The sequence below is a fragment of the Propithecus coquereli genome, unplaced genomic scaffold (genome assembly GCF_000956105.1).
Source record: "Propithecus coquereli isolate 6110/MARCELLA unplaced genomic scaffold, Pcoq_1.0 Scaffold127, whole genome shotgun sequence".
Taxonomy (NCBI): Eukaryota; Metazoa; Chordata; class Mammalia; order Primates; family Indriidae; genus Propithecus; species Propithecus coquereli.
In genome coordinates, this window is record NW_012136858.1 from 5109307 (window position 1) to 5126080 (window position 16774).

At 36.0% G+C, this 16774-nt stretch overlaps 1 protein-coding gene across 1 annotated transcript; it reads left to right on the forward strand.

Annotated features, from left to right (window-relative positions):
* The first annotated feature begins 231 nt into the window (after nt 1-231).
* Nucleotides 232-16017, forward strand: SPACA1 (sperm acrosome associated 1). Its single transcript, XM_012638210.1, has 7 exons — nt 232-451; nt 5683-5739; nt 8610-8711; nt 9594-9700; nt 10353-10488; nt 15171-15291; nt 15858-16017. Exons 1-7 carry the CDS (start codon nt 232-234, stop codon nt 16015-16017), a joined length of 903 nt encoding a protein of 300 aa, XP_012493664.1.
* The last annotated feature ends 757 nt before the right edge of the window (nt 16018-16774 follow it).

Sequence of the window (16774 nt, forward strand, 5' to 3'; positions counted from 1 at the left end):
GCCCCGCGCGCGCCCAGGGCCTGCGCACTCCGCCGCCCCGCGGCCCCCTCCGCGCGCGTTCCAGGCGCGTTCCAGGCACGCAGCCCGCGCGGCCCCGCGAGCGGACCGAGCCGTGACGCCTCAATGGTTGCCTGGGCGCGGCGCGCGGGTTCGAAGCCGGGCGGCCGCGGGCGGGGCGTCGCACCTCTCTTCGACGCACCTCTCCTCTGGAGCCGCGGCTGCCACTGCGCCATGAGCCCCGGGGGCACGGGCTGCTTCTCCGGGCTGCTGCTGACCGTCGGCTGGCTGCTCCTGGCGGGCCTCCGGTCCGCGTGCGGGGCAAACGTCACCGCCGTCCAGGATAGCGGCCTGGCCCACGAGGGCGAGGGCGAGAGCGAGGGCGAGAACGACGAGGAGGCCGAAAACGACGGCGAGGCGGAGAACGACAGCCGGGCAGAGGTCGAGGAGGACGGTGAGGCCAGAAGGCCCCTTGGCGGGCACGCGGAGGCACCCGTTGAGGGCCGAGGCCTGCTCTTTGCCTGAGAACAATGAGAATTACCCGTGTTTATCCGATTCCTGCATTTTATGGCCTTGAAGAAGGATTGCTAATTCTCCAGGGCCATAGCAAAATAAACAAATAATCACATGTATAGAAATTGCTACAGAAATACTGCTGAATATTGCTTTAGACAAGCAAAACGATTTAAGAGGTGGGAGGTAGCCTCCCAACAAGGGGAATCTTTTTGACTCTTCTTGCAGTCATTTTTCCTGCCCATTGTAGATTTTTCTTCTAAGTTCCACATTGCATGCGGTCATCTTCTTTCCCATATTTGCACTTGGAGTTGGAACTCAATGTGATTCAGAATTCCCCTTACTGTGACCATCTAGATAGACCAATATGCTGACAAAACTGCTCAGAAGCTCCATATCACCTTAGTGCAGCTCCTGCTCTCTGAACGTGGTGTTGTTTCATTGGTATGTTCAACTTTGAACAAAGGAACTGGAGCAGTAGAAAACATCGATCAAGAGATCCAACTAGTGCCTTTGTTAGATGCTACATGTTAACCGAGGAGGAATGAGCCTGTGCTTAGTACATAAATTTGCCTTATTCTGCTGGCTCATTAAACAATAAAACTTGGCAAGCTGTTGTGCATGTTATGTTGACTGGTAACTTACCCACTGGTAGGTAAAAGGTCAGCTGCATTGCAGATGATTCCCTTCGCCCATAAATGACCTAGCTGAGATCGTTTAAACATCATTTGCATTCTCATGTCTCCTCAATCCATGCTGTAGAGTTGGTGCTGTGTTTATCAGCCTTTCTTTTATTTTCTGATGACAAGATAGTGACCTTCAGCGGTGGAAAGAAATTGACTATCAGAGGTTAATAGTGGGATCGAGGTTTGTACTGTCTTGATAACATTACATTACAGAGAGCTTGAAAAGGTCCTTGACTTTGGAAATGTGAAAAAGAAAGATGACTAGGGAAGAAGAGAACATGTTCTAAAGCATAGTAGCTATTGTTTTATTCTAGTCTTTAAAGTAATTTAATTTACAGTTTTAGTAGTAAACTGGTCAGGGGATACTACTAGCTATAAAATGCTAAATATTATTTAGGCTAAACCCAGGCGTTGGTGTTATAATGCCTTGCTTTCAAATTCATATGTAGGTTAGTTACTTATTCTCTCAGTGTTTTGGTTTCCTCATCTGTGGACTTCAGGGAATCCATGTGCCTTCTAGAGTTTTACATGTACAATTTCATGCATAGGTGCTTTTTCCTGGGGAGAGTGAGAATCTAGAACTTTAAACAATCTGACATGTCAGAGATCTGAAAATTTCCAGAAACATTATTAAAATTTGCACAGCCCTTCTAACTCCCAGTGGACCAGCAAAAATCAATCATCACTGTTTTACTATCCAGTGGGCCCTTTTTATTTTTTTTCCTTTTAAGTCATGTTACAACTGATTTACAGAAATAAGAATAAAGAGCTAGTGAAAACAACTTTGTTAGAAATTTTAGTAAGAATCTAAACATGGAAAAACTCAAATTTTTGTTGCATATATCCTAGTTTTGAAAATGTATATACCCTAACTGGGCAAAGTACTTTGAATGCAACTAAATGCTCAACTGTTAAGCATGAACCTGGAATGTATTCATCATGTAAATACTGATTCCAGATTTCAAGTGCATCACTAATAGATTCTAGCTTATCATTACTTTGGTTCTTTCTGCGCTTGTATCGTCAAAACACAATACTTTTAAAAACTGTGAAGGCACATATTTTGTTGAAGAGAAGAATGCCATCATCTTTGCTTCATAACTGCAAAACATGTTCATTTTTAGATTTATAAACACCAACTAGAATGATTGATGCAATGAATTTTATTCATTTCTATATCGTCTATTTTCTTTCAGTTACTTTTATATACCCACTTACCCATCGTGGTATATTCATTTTACAAACCTTGTTAAGTTAATGTTGGTGCTTAAACATCATAAAAAGGAAACAATACTGTCCACGTCTTTTTAGCAAAACACTATGATCTAGATTATTGTCACAAAATATTTTAGGATCAAATCTTTCCTGTTGAAAGACTATCCGGGTGAGAATATCATACATCCTTTTCATCCTTAGAAATATAATGTTCACTCATTGATTCTTAAAATTCATCTAGGATATTCATCTAAGATATCACTTTTCACAGAGATTTTGCTTATACAATCAATTTCACCATCATCATTAGCATCTAAAGTGCTGTTACCTGTCTCTGTTCATCTTCTGATTCGTTCAATAATTGTGAAATGTTTTTCTCTGTCAATTTTCTTCTTTTTGTCATTATAAGCAAAAAAAAATTCTGAAATCTCAACTGTATTCAATGAAAGCCAAAAATAGACTACAAGGAGGATGCCTCTAGACTTCTTTTATATCTTCCTGACAGATGATGCAATACTTTGGGAAAAGCAATAAAAAAACAGAAGATGATGTAATAGCTATGATTTATTTCACAATTATATCATCTTTCTGGGCAATTCCAATCATTCTTCCATTTTTAAATTTTAGTCTTTTGTAAAAGCATAATTGGGAATAATTGATGAGTAATAATGAAATAATAGCATCATTAAGGATGATGGAGTAACAAAATGTTTCAAGTTGAAGGAAAACCCACTAAGATGTTAGATTTATACCCTTACATCTTTTTTATAACTTATATGCCCTTTTATATACCTTTTTAATATATTTTGTAGTTTTATGTAAGTATACCCTTAGATTTATAAAAGGGCCCAATAGAGCTACATAATAATTGCAAAGTAGAATGAGTTTTATTCTGTAAAATGAATTTTACCCTATAAAAAGAGAAGTATATCGTCTATTTTTCTTTGAAGACCTCTAAGAAAGAGTAAAAGTCATGAAATATTAACAAATCAACTCTCAAGAAAGAAATTCAAAAGTTAAAATTGCACTCTGATGATGCATACCAGAAGTTACAGTGTGCTGTCCAGAACTGAAGAGAACATTCCAGGATCTGGCCAGAACAAAAGTCAAGATCATTATCTGCATCATTGTGGATGCCAGGCTTTATCAGTGTATTCTAAGACCCAGTAGATTTTTAGAGAGCCTCGCCACATTGTTGACTCCTATTGAACTCGCTACTGAATTCTCCATTCATTTTTAACTGTTCTTCTATCAAGATGACCCATACAATATTTTTGGACAGTTGACTTTTCAGCTCTACATGCAGGACTTTTTATTCCTCTGTGGTTTCGTTTTATTAGATTCGCCCATTTATTCCACCCTGTCATTTTTAGATACAGATTTATCAAACATATTTGCTATCCTTCCTAGCTTTGCAGATTCCTGGATTCAGTCAGTATGGTATTAGCATCTTTTTCAGGTCATTAATAAAAATATTGAACAGGACAGAGCCATGTGACATACTGCTCCTGCCATGTTGATGCCAACCAGCTAATTAGCATCTGTGGATCTTAGTGTTTAACCGTTACACATAAAATTTTACTGACATTCAGATCATATTTTTCCTTATTACTCACAGGTATATAATGGAATTATATTTATAATTATGTATGTTAATAATTACTACTCATAATTTTGACAAATGCCACACTGAAATCCAGATACATGTAATTCCCTTGACCCACCCACCATTGAAGGATTCCCATTAAAAAAAGTCATTGAATGATGTAATGGACACTCAATGTGTCATAGAACACTGAAGCTGAAAGGGACTTTAGAGACTATCTGATGCAATTTCCTTATTTTTTTCTGTAAGGAAACTCAACTTAGGAGAAATTGACTAACTTTTCCAAAGTAGCATAGGTAGTGAATAGTAGAGCTGATTGATTAGTGGTTTTTGCAAAAAGCTTATATTTAAAAATAGCCCGCTACTCATTCTCTTATCTGTGTTTTCTCTGTTTAGGATTTGGCTTTTAATTTATATGTCATAAAGTGCCAGCAGAAATATCAAATCATTTCAAGCATTAAAATTTCAATTCAAAATTGATCATCATGATAGTCTAAATCATTTAACAAAGTCAATATTGATTTACTTATATGCATCAGGTGCTTACTGTGTAGTCAAGGTACTGTATTTGGTGCTTGCATTTTTGAAACTATTGAGGTTTTACAGTAATCAAAATGGGAAAAAAAACTTTGCATTATATGAAATTAATAAGTGCAAAATGAGTTTAAATTGGGTAATTATATCTTAAGCATGTTTATAGTGCTAAACAATTTATAGAATGTATTTACGCACATTATCTTGTTTAATTCTTACAATAATCAAGTGATATGGGTTCTCCTTTTCAGATTTTACCGAAGAGTTAACTAAGCCTGACAGCGTTTAATTAATTTGCTCAAACTCAAACAGCTAATTAGTGGTAGAAGCAGCTCCTTGGACTGTAGTTCAATGTGCTTTCCCATGTGATTTGTTGCCCCAGGATACAATGCCTTTTAAAAGTTATCTTCTAACATCTCATTTTGTATTTTTTCTATTGAGATTTTAGTCCTAATCTGAGCTACGAAGAATTGGTTATATACTATAGCTAGTGGAATTCTATGCCAAACTTCAGAATAATTAGAAAAAGAGAATCATTTTATGTGATTTAGAACCAAGAATATTTCATTTCTTTAATAGTGATGTGTTACTAGATTATCCTGCTAAATAAAGTGTTGAAATAAATTCTTAGAAATATTTAAATTTACCATCTTAACGTGGGAAATTAGTAGAACCAGTCTGTAACTTTTACAATTTTAATGAATGCTTGGTATGAAGACTTCTTTTTTAATGGAAATTATACACTCAATTTTGGAAAATAGAGAGTAGAAAAAATGGTTCTTACAACTAATCGACCTTTTTGTGCTTTTCTGACCTTCTATAGACTTTTAACTCACTGTATATTAACTGATGAAAAAAATTTAAACTATATACAGGGTTTAAATATAAACTTTCTTTTCAGGGTATTTCCAAATTTAATGCACTTCTTTATAGGTTTGGAATTCTTTTGATTTAGACAATAACAGAAGAGGTACTAGGAATGGCATTGCTTTTCTGGTTTAAATGGAAAACTTAAAAAATATCTGCTGCCCTTATGATAAATACTCTTATCTTCCATCCCCAAGTAAGAGGTTTTTCACTTAGAAAAGTTTTCATATGATTAAATAATATATCTTTATATTTTATGTTTAGTTTCAAATAGGACAGTAGTCAAAGAAGTAGAATTCGGGATGTGCACTGTTACGTGTGGTAAGTAGCATGAAGCAGATGAATAAGCCATATTGTAATTTTGGGGGGAGGAAAGGTAAAAACGGTGAGGCCATCTTTTATTTTTAATTTGTGTACTTTCATTCAGCTCGTATTGATTTCTATTTCTATTAACTATAATTTATACACTAAATTCAGGCTGATTGCTTTAAAAGGTAAGATATTTTCAGCTTGTAACCTCTGAGACTTATTTTAAGCCAGCTTCTTATATTTTTGGGCCACATAAACTGCTTTCACCAAAGTAAAATTTTCTCTATCTCACAGATGTTCAGAAGATGAAAGATTTTCCAATACATCTCACAGATGTCTTTGCACATACTATGTTGGCAAATCTTTCAAGAAATTTGCTTAGTTGTAATAGTCTATTCTAAATTCTACATTTCTCCAATTTGTATGTCATATCTTGGAGAAAAGAGGTATTGGCATTATGGGGAAGATAATGTTCAAAGAACATGACATTTTGATCATTCCATGGATAGAAATTGGACATAGAATATCAGACATGGGGTTGAGATTAAGGGTGCACTTGCTGTAGTAGACCAGTGGTTCTCAAACTTAACCATTCATCCTAAGTGCCCAAAGGGCTTGTTAAAGCAGAGATTATTAAGCCTACACCAGAGTTTCTAACTCCCTAGGCCTGTAGAAGGGCCTAAGAATTTGCATTTCTAACATGTTTACAATGAAGCTGATGCTGCTAGTTAGGGCACTGTCCTTTGGAGAACCAATGCTATATAGACCAGGGTGCTGAGTAGACAATGGATAATTCACAATGAAATCGAGTTTGTTCTCAATAGAATCTGCCTTGGGAAAAAAGACAATGGTGAGAGGGAAAGGGGAATAATAACCAGAGGGTAAGACAACAGAAAATCCATGCTGACTTAGAGCAGAATGAATTTTGAGGGGGTCAAAAATTACACCTGAATTGTATTATAATATTTGAGATAGTTTTTTTTATTGTGGCAAAATATGCCTAACATAAAATTTACCATTTTTACCATTTCGATGTATACAATTCAGTGGCCTTAAGCACATTCATGTTGTTGTGCAACCATCACCACTGCCCATTTCTAGAACTTTTTCATCATCCCAAACTAAAACCCTACACCCACTGAACGCTAACTCCCCAGTCCCTGCTCCTCCCAGCTCCTGGCTGTACTTCACATCTTTCTTTAGCTGCTTACTTGATAAATTTTCACAGGTAGGGACTTATTTTTATGATAGGTCTAGTAATTTATATTGTTTTCTATTATTTAAAGATATGTTTTAGAAATTGTATTAATATATTTATTCACTGAACAGATGAGGGTTTTTTTTTATTTTTAAATCTTTTGCGAACTACATGGCAGGCACTATTATAGGTGCTGGGAATAAAGCAGCAAACAAAGCAGACAAAACTGTCTGCCTTCAAGGAATGTCTATTTTAGTAGGGGCAGGCACATAACAGGTACAACATCTAATACATCAGATGGCAATAATTTCTAAGGAAAAAATAAACCAAAAAGGTAATATTTCATATCTAAAATATTAAAAATAATTTATAACAGAACTATCTAGAAGAGAAAAATGCTTTTGTGAAAATTCTATTTAACTCCTAAAACAATATTTTAGAAATCAAAAGTTTTCTTTTATATTCAGGCAGATTTTTAGGTGTTACTTGATCTTACAGAAAATCTCGCACCCACACACATCTCAGGGAAATGTATTTAGCTAAATAAATAAATATATGTAATACCTGCTTTGAAAATATTTATGCATTTCAGAATAAGGCTGTGCTTCTAGAGAGTCTTCCATAAATTCAAGTGGAGCCATCCTGCAGCAGTTCTCAGCCTTCTCTCTTAATCAGAGACCTTTCCGTTTCCATCCTTGCATCTCCTTGTGTCATATGGGGTCCTCTTCCTTGCTACTTAGAGTGTGTGGTCCCCAGACCGGCTGCATCAGCATCACCTGGGAGCTTGTTAGAAATGCAAGAATCTCAGACCCACTCAAGAACGACTGAATCAGAATCTGCATTTTAGTAAGGTCTCCAGGTGATTTGCATGTCCTGTTAAGTTTGAGAAGCACTGTTACAGACCACCTCTACTCTTCAACTTTCCTTTGCCCTTGAGGATGAGTTTTATAATTAACACCTTGTAGGGGCTGAGAGAGGGAATCTGATAGGCAAGGAAATCAGGAGAGACTCTCCCTTCGCCTGTCTTCTCACAGGACATGGTTCAGCATGTTGCTGATCCAGCGTTTTATCTTCTCCCTCAATTCTGGTGATGAGAGGCAAACTCAGTGGAGCTGTGGGATCAGTTAGTACAGTGGTGCGATCTACCAATGTATTTCATCAAATCTTTTCATTGGCTGTAATAAGCACATTTTATGTACTTTAAAAAGGGAAAATGCTGCCAATTAATTTATAACATGTCATCAGTTATAAATGTATTCTAACTTCAGACATGTTAAAATGTAAAAATTTTGCATCTTGGATTAGTGAAAATTTATACACAATAGCTTATTAATTTACTGGCTTATTAAAAGTTTCCCCCAAAATTCTATAGCAAAGTGGTCCCTTGAATTTTATTTGATATACCATTTTCAAATGTGTATGATCGTGGAATCCTTTTTCTTATGGTAACAACCAGAGGAACTAGTGTTTTATGTAACTCACTTCAGAAAATGCTGTTTTATGCTGTTAATTGAAAATGAGGGGCCTAAAAAAATTTAAATGTTATGATCCTGAATTTAGGAATTTAATTTCTGAAATTAGGAGACAAGTGTCAATAAAAGACATAGGTGGGAAAGTGAAGACACTCTGGAATTAGCTTTTTCTTAACATATGCCCACCCCCCTTTTTTTCTTTTAAACCAAAGGTGTTGGTATGAGAGAAGTTATATTAACAAATGGATGCCCTGGAGGTGAAACCAAGTGTATTGTGCGGGTAGAAGAATGCCGTGGACCAGTAGACTGCGGCTGTGAGTTGGACTACGCACTGGAGGGAGACTGAGGGCAAGAGTTTACTCTGGGGAAACATCTTTAACCTCAGCTTCCCATTGAGTGGAAGGAGGCAGTCAATTGATATATTGAAAGGAAATCATCATAAAATTTTAAATTCTACTTCTTCTCTGGACAGTTATAGTTCTGAGTATCTTTGTGACTGGACTTTACATTTTTTAGGGATGTCTAAAATTTAACATATATTCTCTGTAATGCATTGGAGCCTTACTGTACTCAGATCTGTGGTTGAGGCTGTGCTATAGTGAAATGCTCTTGAAACTTTAGTCATGGCATTTTATTGGTAGAATTGGTAAATCTTTAAATTGGGAACTTTTTCTTTTTTTTTGGAGATAGGGTCTCACTCTGTTGCCTGGGCTAGGATGCAGTGGTGTCATCATAGCTCACTGCAATCTCAAACTCCTGTGCTCAAGCGATCCTCCTGCCTCAGCCTTCTGGGTAGCTGGGAACTTTGAAAGCTGTTCTGTATCAAATGATGCTATTCTGAGATTTCAATATCTCTAATAGGAGGCCCTAACTAGTAAATTGCAAGCCACTAATAGATCTCAAAAGTTAATCTAGCAGATCACTAAGTTGGTTGCCCTTGCCTCTTCTTCAGAATAAATATGCAATTTATTCTGCATAAAGAGCAGAGAGCCATGGCATCTCCTCACTTGCTTCTCTTGGTGACTTCATGTTTACATCCGTCACTCCTCTGCTCCTCTACACTCAAACTCCCAATAATGATAACTTCCAACATAAAATTGATTTAAAACTGGAGGTGGCTTTTAAAAGTAGTAGTGTGTGTAGAGCAATTTATAATGCCTAATGATATTTATGTATTTAATTTTTCCTTTTTTCAGGGGGTAAACCAATTTCAGAAAGTCTTGGAAGTGTTAGACTGGCATGTATTCATATATCTCCTGTAAATCGTTTCAAATATATGTGGAAACTTCTAAGGCCAGACCAGGTGAGTAATGAATGTATGTCATCTGGTGATTTCTAATGGGTAGTAAAATTCGTTACCCAGTTCTGATGACTCTCAGAAAACTTCCTCTGTAAGAGAAGTTTGCCAAAATGAAATTTAAAATTATACAACTTTATTATTATTACAATTCAAAATTTTTCATTATTTGGTAGACTAAGACTTTACGAATGTCTTAGGATGAACTATAATCAGAACTTAAAAACTTCCATTTTATATAAAGGGTTCTATTTTGGAAGCAAGATTTTCATTGGCTTTTATGGGAGTTGTATAATGATAACAGTGGCTAACACTAATTAAGGGTTTATTAAGTGCCAAACATACATCAAGTGCTAGAGTCTCTTTTAATCCACACAACCACCTTATGAGGTAAGTCTTATCATTATACCCATTTTACAGATAAGTGATTGAGGTGCAGTGAGTAACTTGTCCACAGTCACACAGGCAGGAAATGGTCAGGTTGGGATCCAGAGTCTTGATTGTGCGACTCCAGAAAATCCATGTGCACAATTAATTACGGAAGGAGGCTAAGAGAGATGTAACTTTTCTTTGTTAAGGGAAATAAATTATTTCCTGATCTTAAGTGTACATGAAGAATGTTGATACTTTGTTTTTTTGTTTGTTTGTTTTAAAATAGCAAGCCATTATCCTTGCAAATGATTCAGCAATCCTAGAAGTACAAAGGGAAGCTCATCCCTTGGCTTTCGAGTGTGACACCTTGGATAATAATGAACTAGTAGCAACTGTAAAATTCACAGTCTATACGATAAATGGTAAGTGCCTAGCAATGTTTTGGTTTGCTTATGTCTCAAACTTTAAAGAGCGTCATAGTCACCCGGAGGCGTGTTAAACACTGATCTCCAGCCCCACCTCCAGGGTTTCTGATTCAGTAGATCTAGGATGGGGCTGGCACAGGAATTTGAATTTCTGACAAGTTCCCAGGTGATGCTGTTACTGTTGGTCCAGAAACCACTGGGTTATGTCATTTAGACTTTTCTACAAGATAGTACTTAATTTTCTTTTCGCAAAGTATAGAGTGAGATGTGCCTCACTTTGGAAAACTGGTATATATCTGAAGTATCTCCAAAGAACAGTCCTCTAACTTGAATTATATTCTTACTTTTACTTATATTCTAAAAGTGAAAATGGATAAATGTAATCTCATGGATGCTTACAAAAAAATTTTGGTACAGTAGAATAAATAAAATTAATAAACATGATATCAGAGCATGTCTCTTTAAAAATTATACATTTGAAGAAAATGTTTTTTGATGAAGCAATAATAGGGTTCTCAATATATGTCACAAAATGCAAATCTTGTCCTGAACATAATTTTACATATTAGAAACTGCATTTCCCTTGTGAGATGGATTCATTTGCAGTTTTTTCAATTTAATCTATGATGGCTTACGTATCCAGGTAATTATTTTCTTTTGTTCAGTTGCTCTTAACCATTTTTATTGTTGTTGTTATCTTTGTTGTTAGGGTTATGAGGGAAATTTGGTCACAAGATCTTATAAGAATCCAGTCAAGGGCCGGGCGTGGTGGCTTACGCCTGTAATCCTAGCACTTTGGGAGGCGGATGGATCATTTGAGCTCAGGAGTTTGAGGTTGCTGTGAGCTAGACTGATGCCATGGCACTCTAGCCCAGGCAAGAGGGTGAGACTCTGTCTCAAAAAAAATAAATAAATAAAGAATCCAGTCAAGGGTCAGGATCCTCTTCCCAGAAAAATATCCACATATACAAACATGCCCAAAGTTACATGTAATTTTAAGGGAGTTTATGGATTTCTTGAAGTTATTTCTGAACCCCAAGTAAAGAGCTTCTGCTGTAGTCTAGAGATACCACACAACGTAACATTTTTTTTTTAATTGAAATGAAAACAGATTAAAGTGTTTTGGGGTGATCCTTAAAAATAGACTGTTTACTTAAACTTTCTTTGGTATGTTGTTTAGTGATTTTAAAAAAATCTTCACGGTAAAGCTAATAATCTTACTACTTTATTGGGATATCAGCTGACATTAAAAGGCTGAGATCAATAAAGTTCTAAAAAAAAATGCAAAAAAGGACCAAAACGTATCAAACTAAAAAATACCTCAACTAGCCCTAGTTCATGGTATTAAAGGTGTGTGGGGCCATTCTCAGTTTTTGTCCCCACTGCCTTGTCCCTGTTAGGATAATTCAGTGGTTAGCTCCTCCCATCGTTAGAAGAGAACATACATTTGCTATTGTGTATGCCCAAGGCTGGAACACAGACCCCATTAGGTCAGGCCTTTATTGAAACAAAGTTGGCTTCTCTCTCTCGTAGCAATTTGGGCCAGGCAGGATAGCTCTCCCATCTCAGTACCTGCACTGGTTAAATGACAGAATGTTTTTAGAACACTTTGGTATCTATTAGTTTCTTCTTAAAAATGACAATTGGGTATACTACCGCAACAGACCCTTTTGGCCGTTCAGAAATCAAAGCAACGTTTTGGCTAGAAATGTCCACACAATATAGTACTCACTTGAAACAAATGTGTAATTGAAATATTTTTAGGGTAAATATGGCTTAGTTAATAAAAAATTCCCATTCATTCCCTTATATATCAGATTTTTTTCACTCCCACTATAGTTGTCTTTCATAATTAGGCATTGTTGTAGGTTGAATTGTGTCCCCCCAAAATAGATACTTTGAAGTCCTAACTCTCCAGTACTCAGCATGTGACTGTATTTGGAAATAGGGTCGTCACAGATGTAGCCAGTTAAGATGAGGTCATACTAGAGTAGAGTGGGACTTCAATACAGTATGATTGGTGCTCTTATAGGAAGAGGGAAATTTGGACACACACAGAGACAAAGAGAGAGAGAGAGAGAAGAATGCCAGGGTCAGACAGAGACACACAGGGAGGAGACAGCCATGTGAAAACGGAGACAGAGATTGGAGTTAGGCTACCACAAGCCAAGGAACGTCTGGGGCTACCAGAAGCTGGGAAAGGAAAGAAATGATCTTCCCCTGGGATCTTGGGAGTAGGCATGGCTCTGCCAACACATTGTTTTTGGATTTCTAGACTCTACAACTGTGAGACAATAAATACCTGCTATTTTAAGTCACCCAGATTGTGGTACTTTGTTATGGTGATCCTACGAAACTAATGTATACATAAGCTTCATTTATCTAAAAGGTAATAGTATCAAATGTAGCCTATTTTTTATTAGAAAATTTCAATAGGAAATTCAGCCTATTTGATATTAGCTATAAAAGTAGTCTAGTTGACCCCTGCAAGAAGACTACTGTTGTAATGAACTAAAATCTTCATACCCCTCACTCTCCACCCTCTCTTGACTGATGTTGCAAGGTAGTAGATAAATGATTTTTGCATTTTTCCTAAGGTTTTAGTTCTTAAAGTTGTCTTTTATTTAAAAATCTCACCACTTCTGTAAATCTAATATTATTTTAAAATAAAAAGATTTTAAAAATCAAACAATGTTGGAATATCCATATAGATTCGATTTCTTTATCATACTTAGAACTATTTAGTGAGAACACTAAATTGAGTTTATAGCTGAAGAATTACTAGGGAAAATGGAAAAGTATACTCCATGATGTTTAAAGGATAGGGAAAAAATCCAGAAAAACAGGCACTTGAGATTGCCTATATAGGAGACTATTTCTGACAGAATACTTACCAAAATTAAAATATTTGAATAGTCAAAATATAGCTTGTACAAATCATTAAACCTCCCTAGACCTTGGTTTACTTATCTGTATAATGTGATGGTTAGATCAGATGATCTCTATGTTCCTTTTCCCCATGAATCTTATGATTCTAGAATTTCGGGACCAGGAAGAGCCACAAGAAAGTTATATAATTCAAAAATAAGTAATATTTTATGTAAATTAGCTTTTCACCATTTTACAGTATAACAATGCTATAACACATATGGTAGACTGGCTTTGTGTCTTTAATAGCCTTATTTTCAGAAAGAGCAGAGGATATGAGAAAGAATGATTGATTTAAGAGTGATATGTGAGCCAGGCTCAGTGGCACACACCTATAGTCCCAGCTACTTGGGAAGCTGAGGCAGGAGGATCACCAGGGCCCAGGAGTTCAAGGCCAGCCTGAGCAACATAGTAAGACTTTGTCTCTTAAAGAGAAAGAAATATTAGTATGTGGATATTTTTATGGAAAACAATGAGCCTCAATTCCTGCCTTATGCCATATACAAAAATTAGAGCTGTATCATAGTCCTAAGTGTAAAAACTAAACCATAAAAGTTTAAGAAGGAAATATAAGAGAATATTTGCATGATTCAGGAGTGGGCAAAGGTTTCTTACACATAACTCTGAAAAACAATCACCATAAAAGGAAACACTGAATAAATTAGACATCATCAAAATTTAAAACTTCAGGTCATTAAAAGAAATCATTAGGGTAATGAATAGGCAAACCAAAATCTGGGAGAAAACATTTCCAAAACATGTACAGCCAGTATGGTCAGTTTGGGAAAGGTCTCATGGTTTCATAGAAAACTAAGCATACATCTACTATCTACAGTTTGAACCTGCAATTCTACTCTTAGGTATTTAGTTAAAATATTAAAATACATATTCACAAAATGGCTTGTACGAGAATGTTCATAGAAGCTTTATTTGTAATAGCCCAAAACTGGAACAGCCTAGGTATTCATCAGTAGGAGAATGAATAAACAAATTGTGTAATACTGCTCAATAATAAAAAAAAAACTGTAGTTACATGTAATACTGTGGGTGAATTTCTAAAGCATTATTCTGGGTAAAAGTCTTACGCAAGAGATTACATAATGTTTGATTCCATTCATATGAAGTTCTAGAATATGTAGAACTAATTTGTGGTGGAAAAGAAAATCAGAGTAGTATGGCCTCTGGAAGGATGGGGCAGGGACTAACTAGGAAAGGGCCCAAGGGAACTTTCTGGGGTATGGTAATACTCTATGTCTTGACTGACATTTGATTACATACGTGCGTTTGCCAAAACTAAGCAAATGTACGTTTAAGATCTTTGTGTAAATCAGTGTATGACAATTTTACCTCAAAGAAAAATTATAAACAAATATTAAACTAATTAATGATGCTTGTTGAAGAATTTTGGGGAAAGTGTGCTGACATTTGCAAATTACATTGAAATACATCAAAAAAATAAGATGGATTGATGAATTGATAGAGGGATGGATAGTTGAATACTAATATATTAATGATAGTATCTAGGTGATGGTAATACGGTATGTTCGTTGTCAATTTCTTTCAATTTTTTTGTATGTTTGAAAAGTACATTTAAAATGTGCAGAGCAAGTTCATTAATAATAATTTTCTTTCCACTAATTATTTCTGTATTTTTCTAGAATTGTTTTTCAAATATAAAGTCTCCATTTAGAGATCCATTTCCTTTTTTTTTTTTGGTAGTAATAATCATCAGGTGTGTGTGTTTTCTCTAGAATTGCAGGTAAGAAGATCAAGCCGACCAGACACTGATCCAGTACTAGTTTTTGTGCTGACCATAGGAGTCGTTACCTGTGTATTTGTGATCTTTGTATTGATCTTCATAATTGTAAATTGGTAGGTGAATGGTGGGATGCATCATCACCCTTGATTTGGAGTCCTCCTCTTCTTCCCCTTCCCCATCCAGTGAATTGCAAAGCCCTGTCCGTGATGCCTCTACACGTGTCTTGAATTGTCCAGTTCCCTTCATTACTCCTGTGACTGTCCTAGTTCAGTCTGCCCCATCTCTTTCTGTGGACACTTTATTAAACAATTGCATTACTTGCTTCTCCAGCCATGAGAGAGCCTTTAAATGCAATTTTTACAATTTTATGTGGTAATTGCTATAAAAAAAGGCTTACTTCATGAATATTTGTGTTGTTCAGTTATAGTTCTCACAACCCTAAAACTTGGTTATTGTAACTGCTAATTATATGAGAATATTTATTTTCATATACATGGATATTAAACCCTGGTAAGTCTGAGAGTTCATGCACTATCACACAGTATAGCTGAAGCACCACAAACTAAAAATGAGTCATGAATAAAAAGGCCCTTCTATGTGTAGAAAACGTAAATATAATTCTATTTAGTTTCATTTTTCACTTCATATGATGGTTTTTGTTTTTTTTTTTTTCTTCTAGGGCAGCGGTCAAGGCTTTCTGGGGGGCGAGAGCCTCCACAACTGAGATACAATCTGAGCTGAGTTCTGTGAGATATAAAGATTCAACTTCTCTTGACCAAACACCAACAGGAATACCTGTAAATGAAGACGAGGATGCTTTAAGTGAATGGAATGAATGATGTGTGGATTATATGTGACAAATCAAAGGATATTAGAGCTTATCAGATTAATTATTATAAAAATAAAATATATACAGAATACTTTAATAATGTTGCAATCGATTTACTACAGTCTGAAGGTGGTGCAGTGTGAGGATAGGGCTGTTTTAATCCATCTTTGTGGTACAGTTATCACGTAATACTTTTAATTTGTTCTCAGTACTCTTCCTTTCAGCCTGGTGATGTTTATCTAGAGGTACAAACAACAAATCTTCTAAACACATTTTTGATTATTTTGATAAATTCTTAGTCAATTTGCTTGTTCTGTCCTAAATAAGAAAAATGTAATATAGAAATGCCTTGCATATTAGACTTCCTCTTCTTTGGGAGCACTGGATTGAACTTGCTAAAGCAAATCAAACTTTAGAATCTCTGCATGTGACATACAAAGCTTGTAAGACATGAAATAATGATACTAACGATGATAACAACCAACACTTAGTGACTACTATGTGCCAAGCATTGCTCAAAGCATTTTCCATATATTAGGTAATTTAATTGTGATTGTGTGTAGGAAATATGTAAGAAAGAACTTGGAGATGGCTGAGGAAATGACATGAATTTACATGCCCTGTATTTCTCACAGAAGCAGTGAATTATGGACTTTTGAATGACCACTGATAAGTACTTTCATTGTTCTTGGTATGCAGGTGATAACATCTCAGAACCAAGGTACTTATCTCTGAACATCCTCACTGCCTTTTTGTGCTGTGTCATT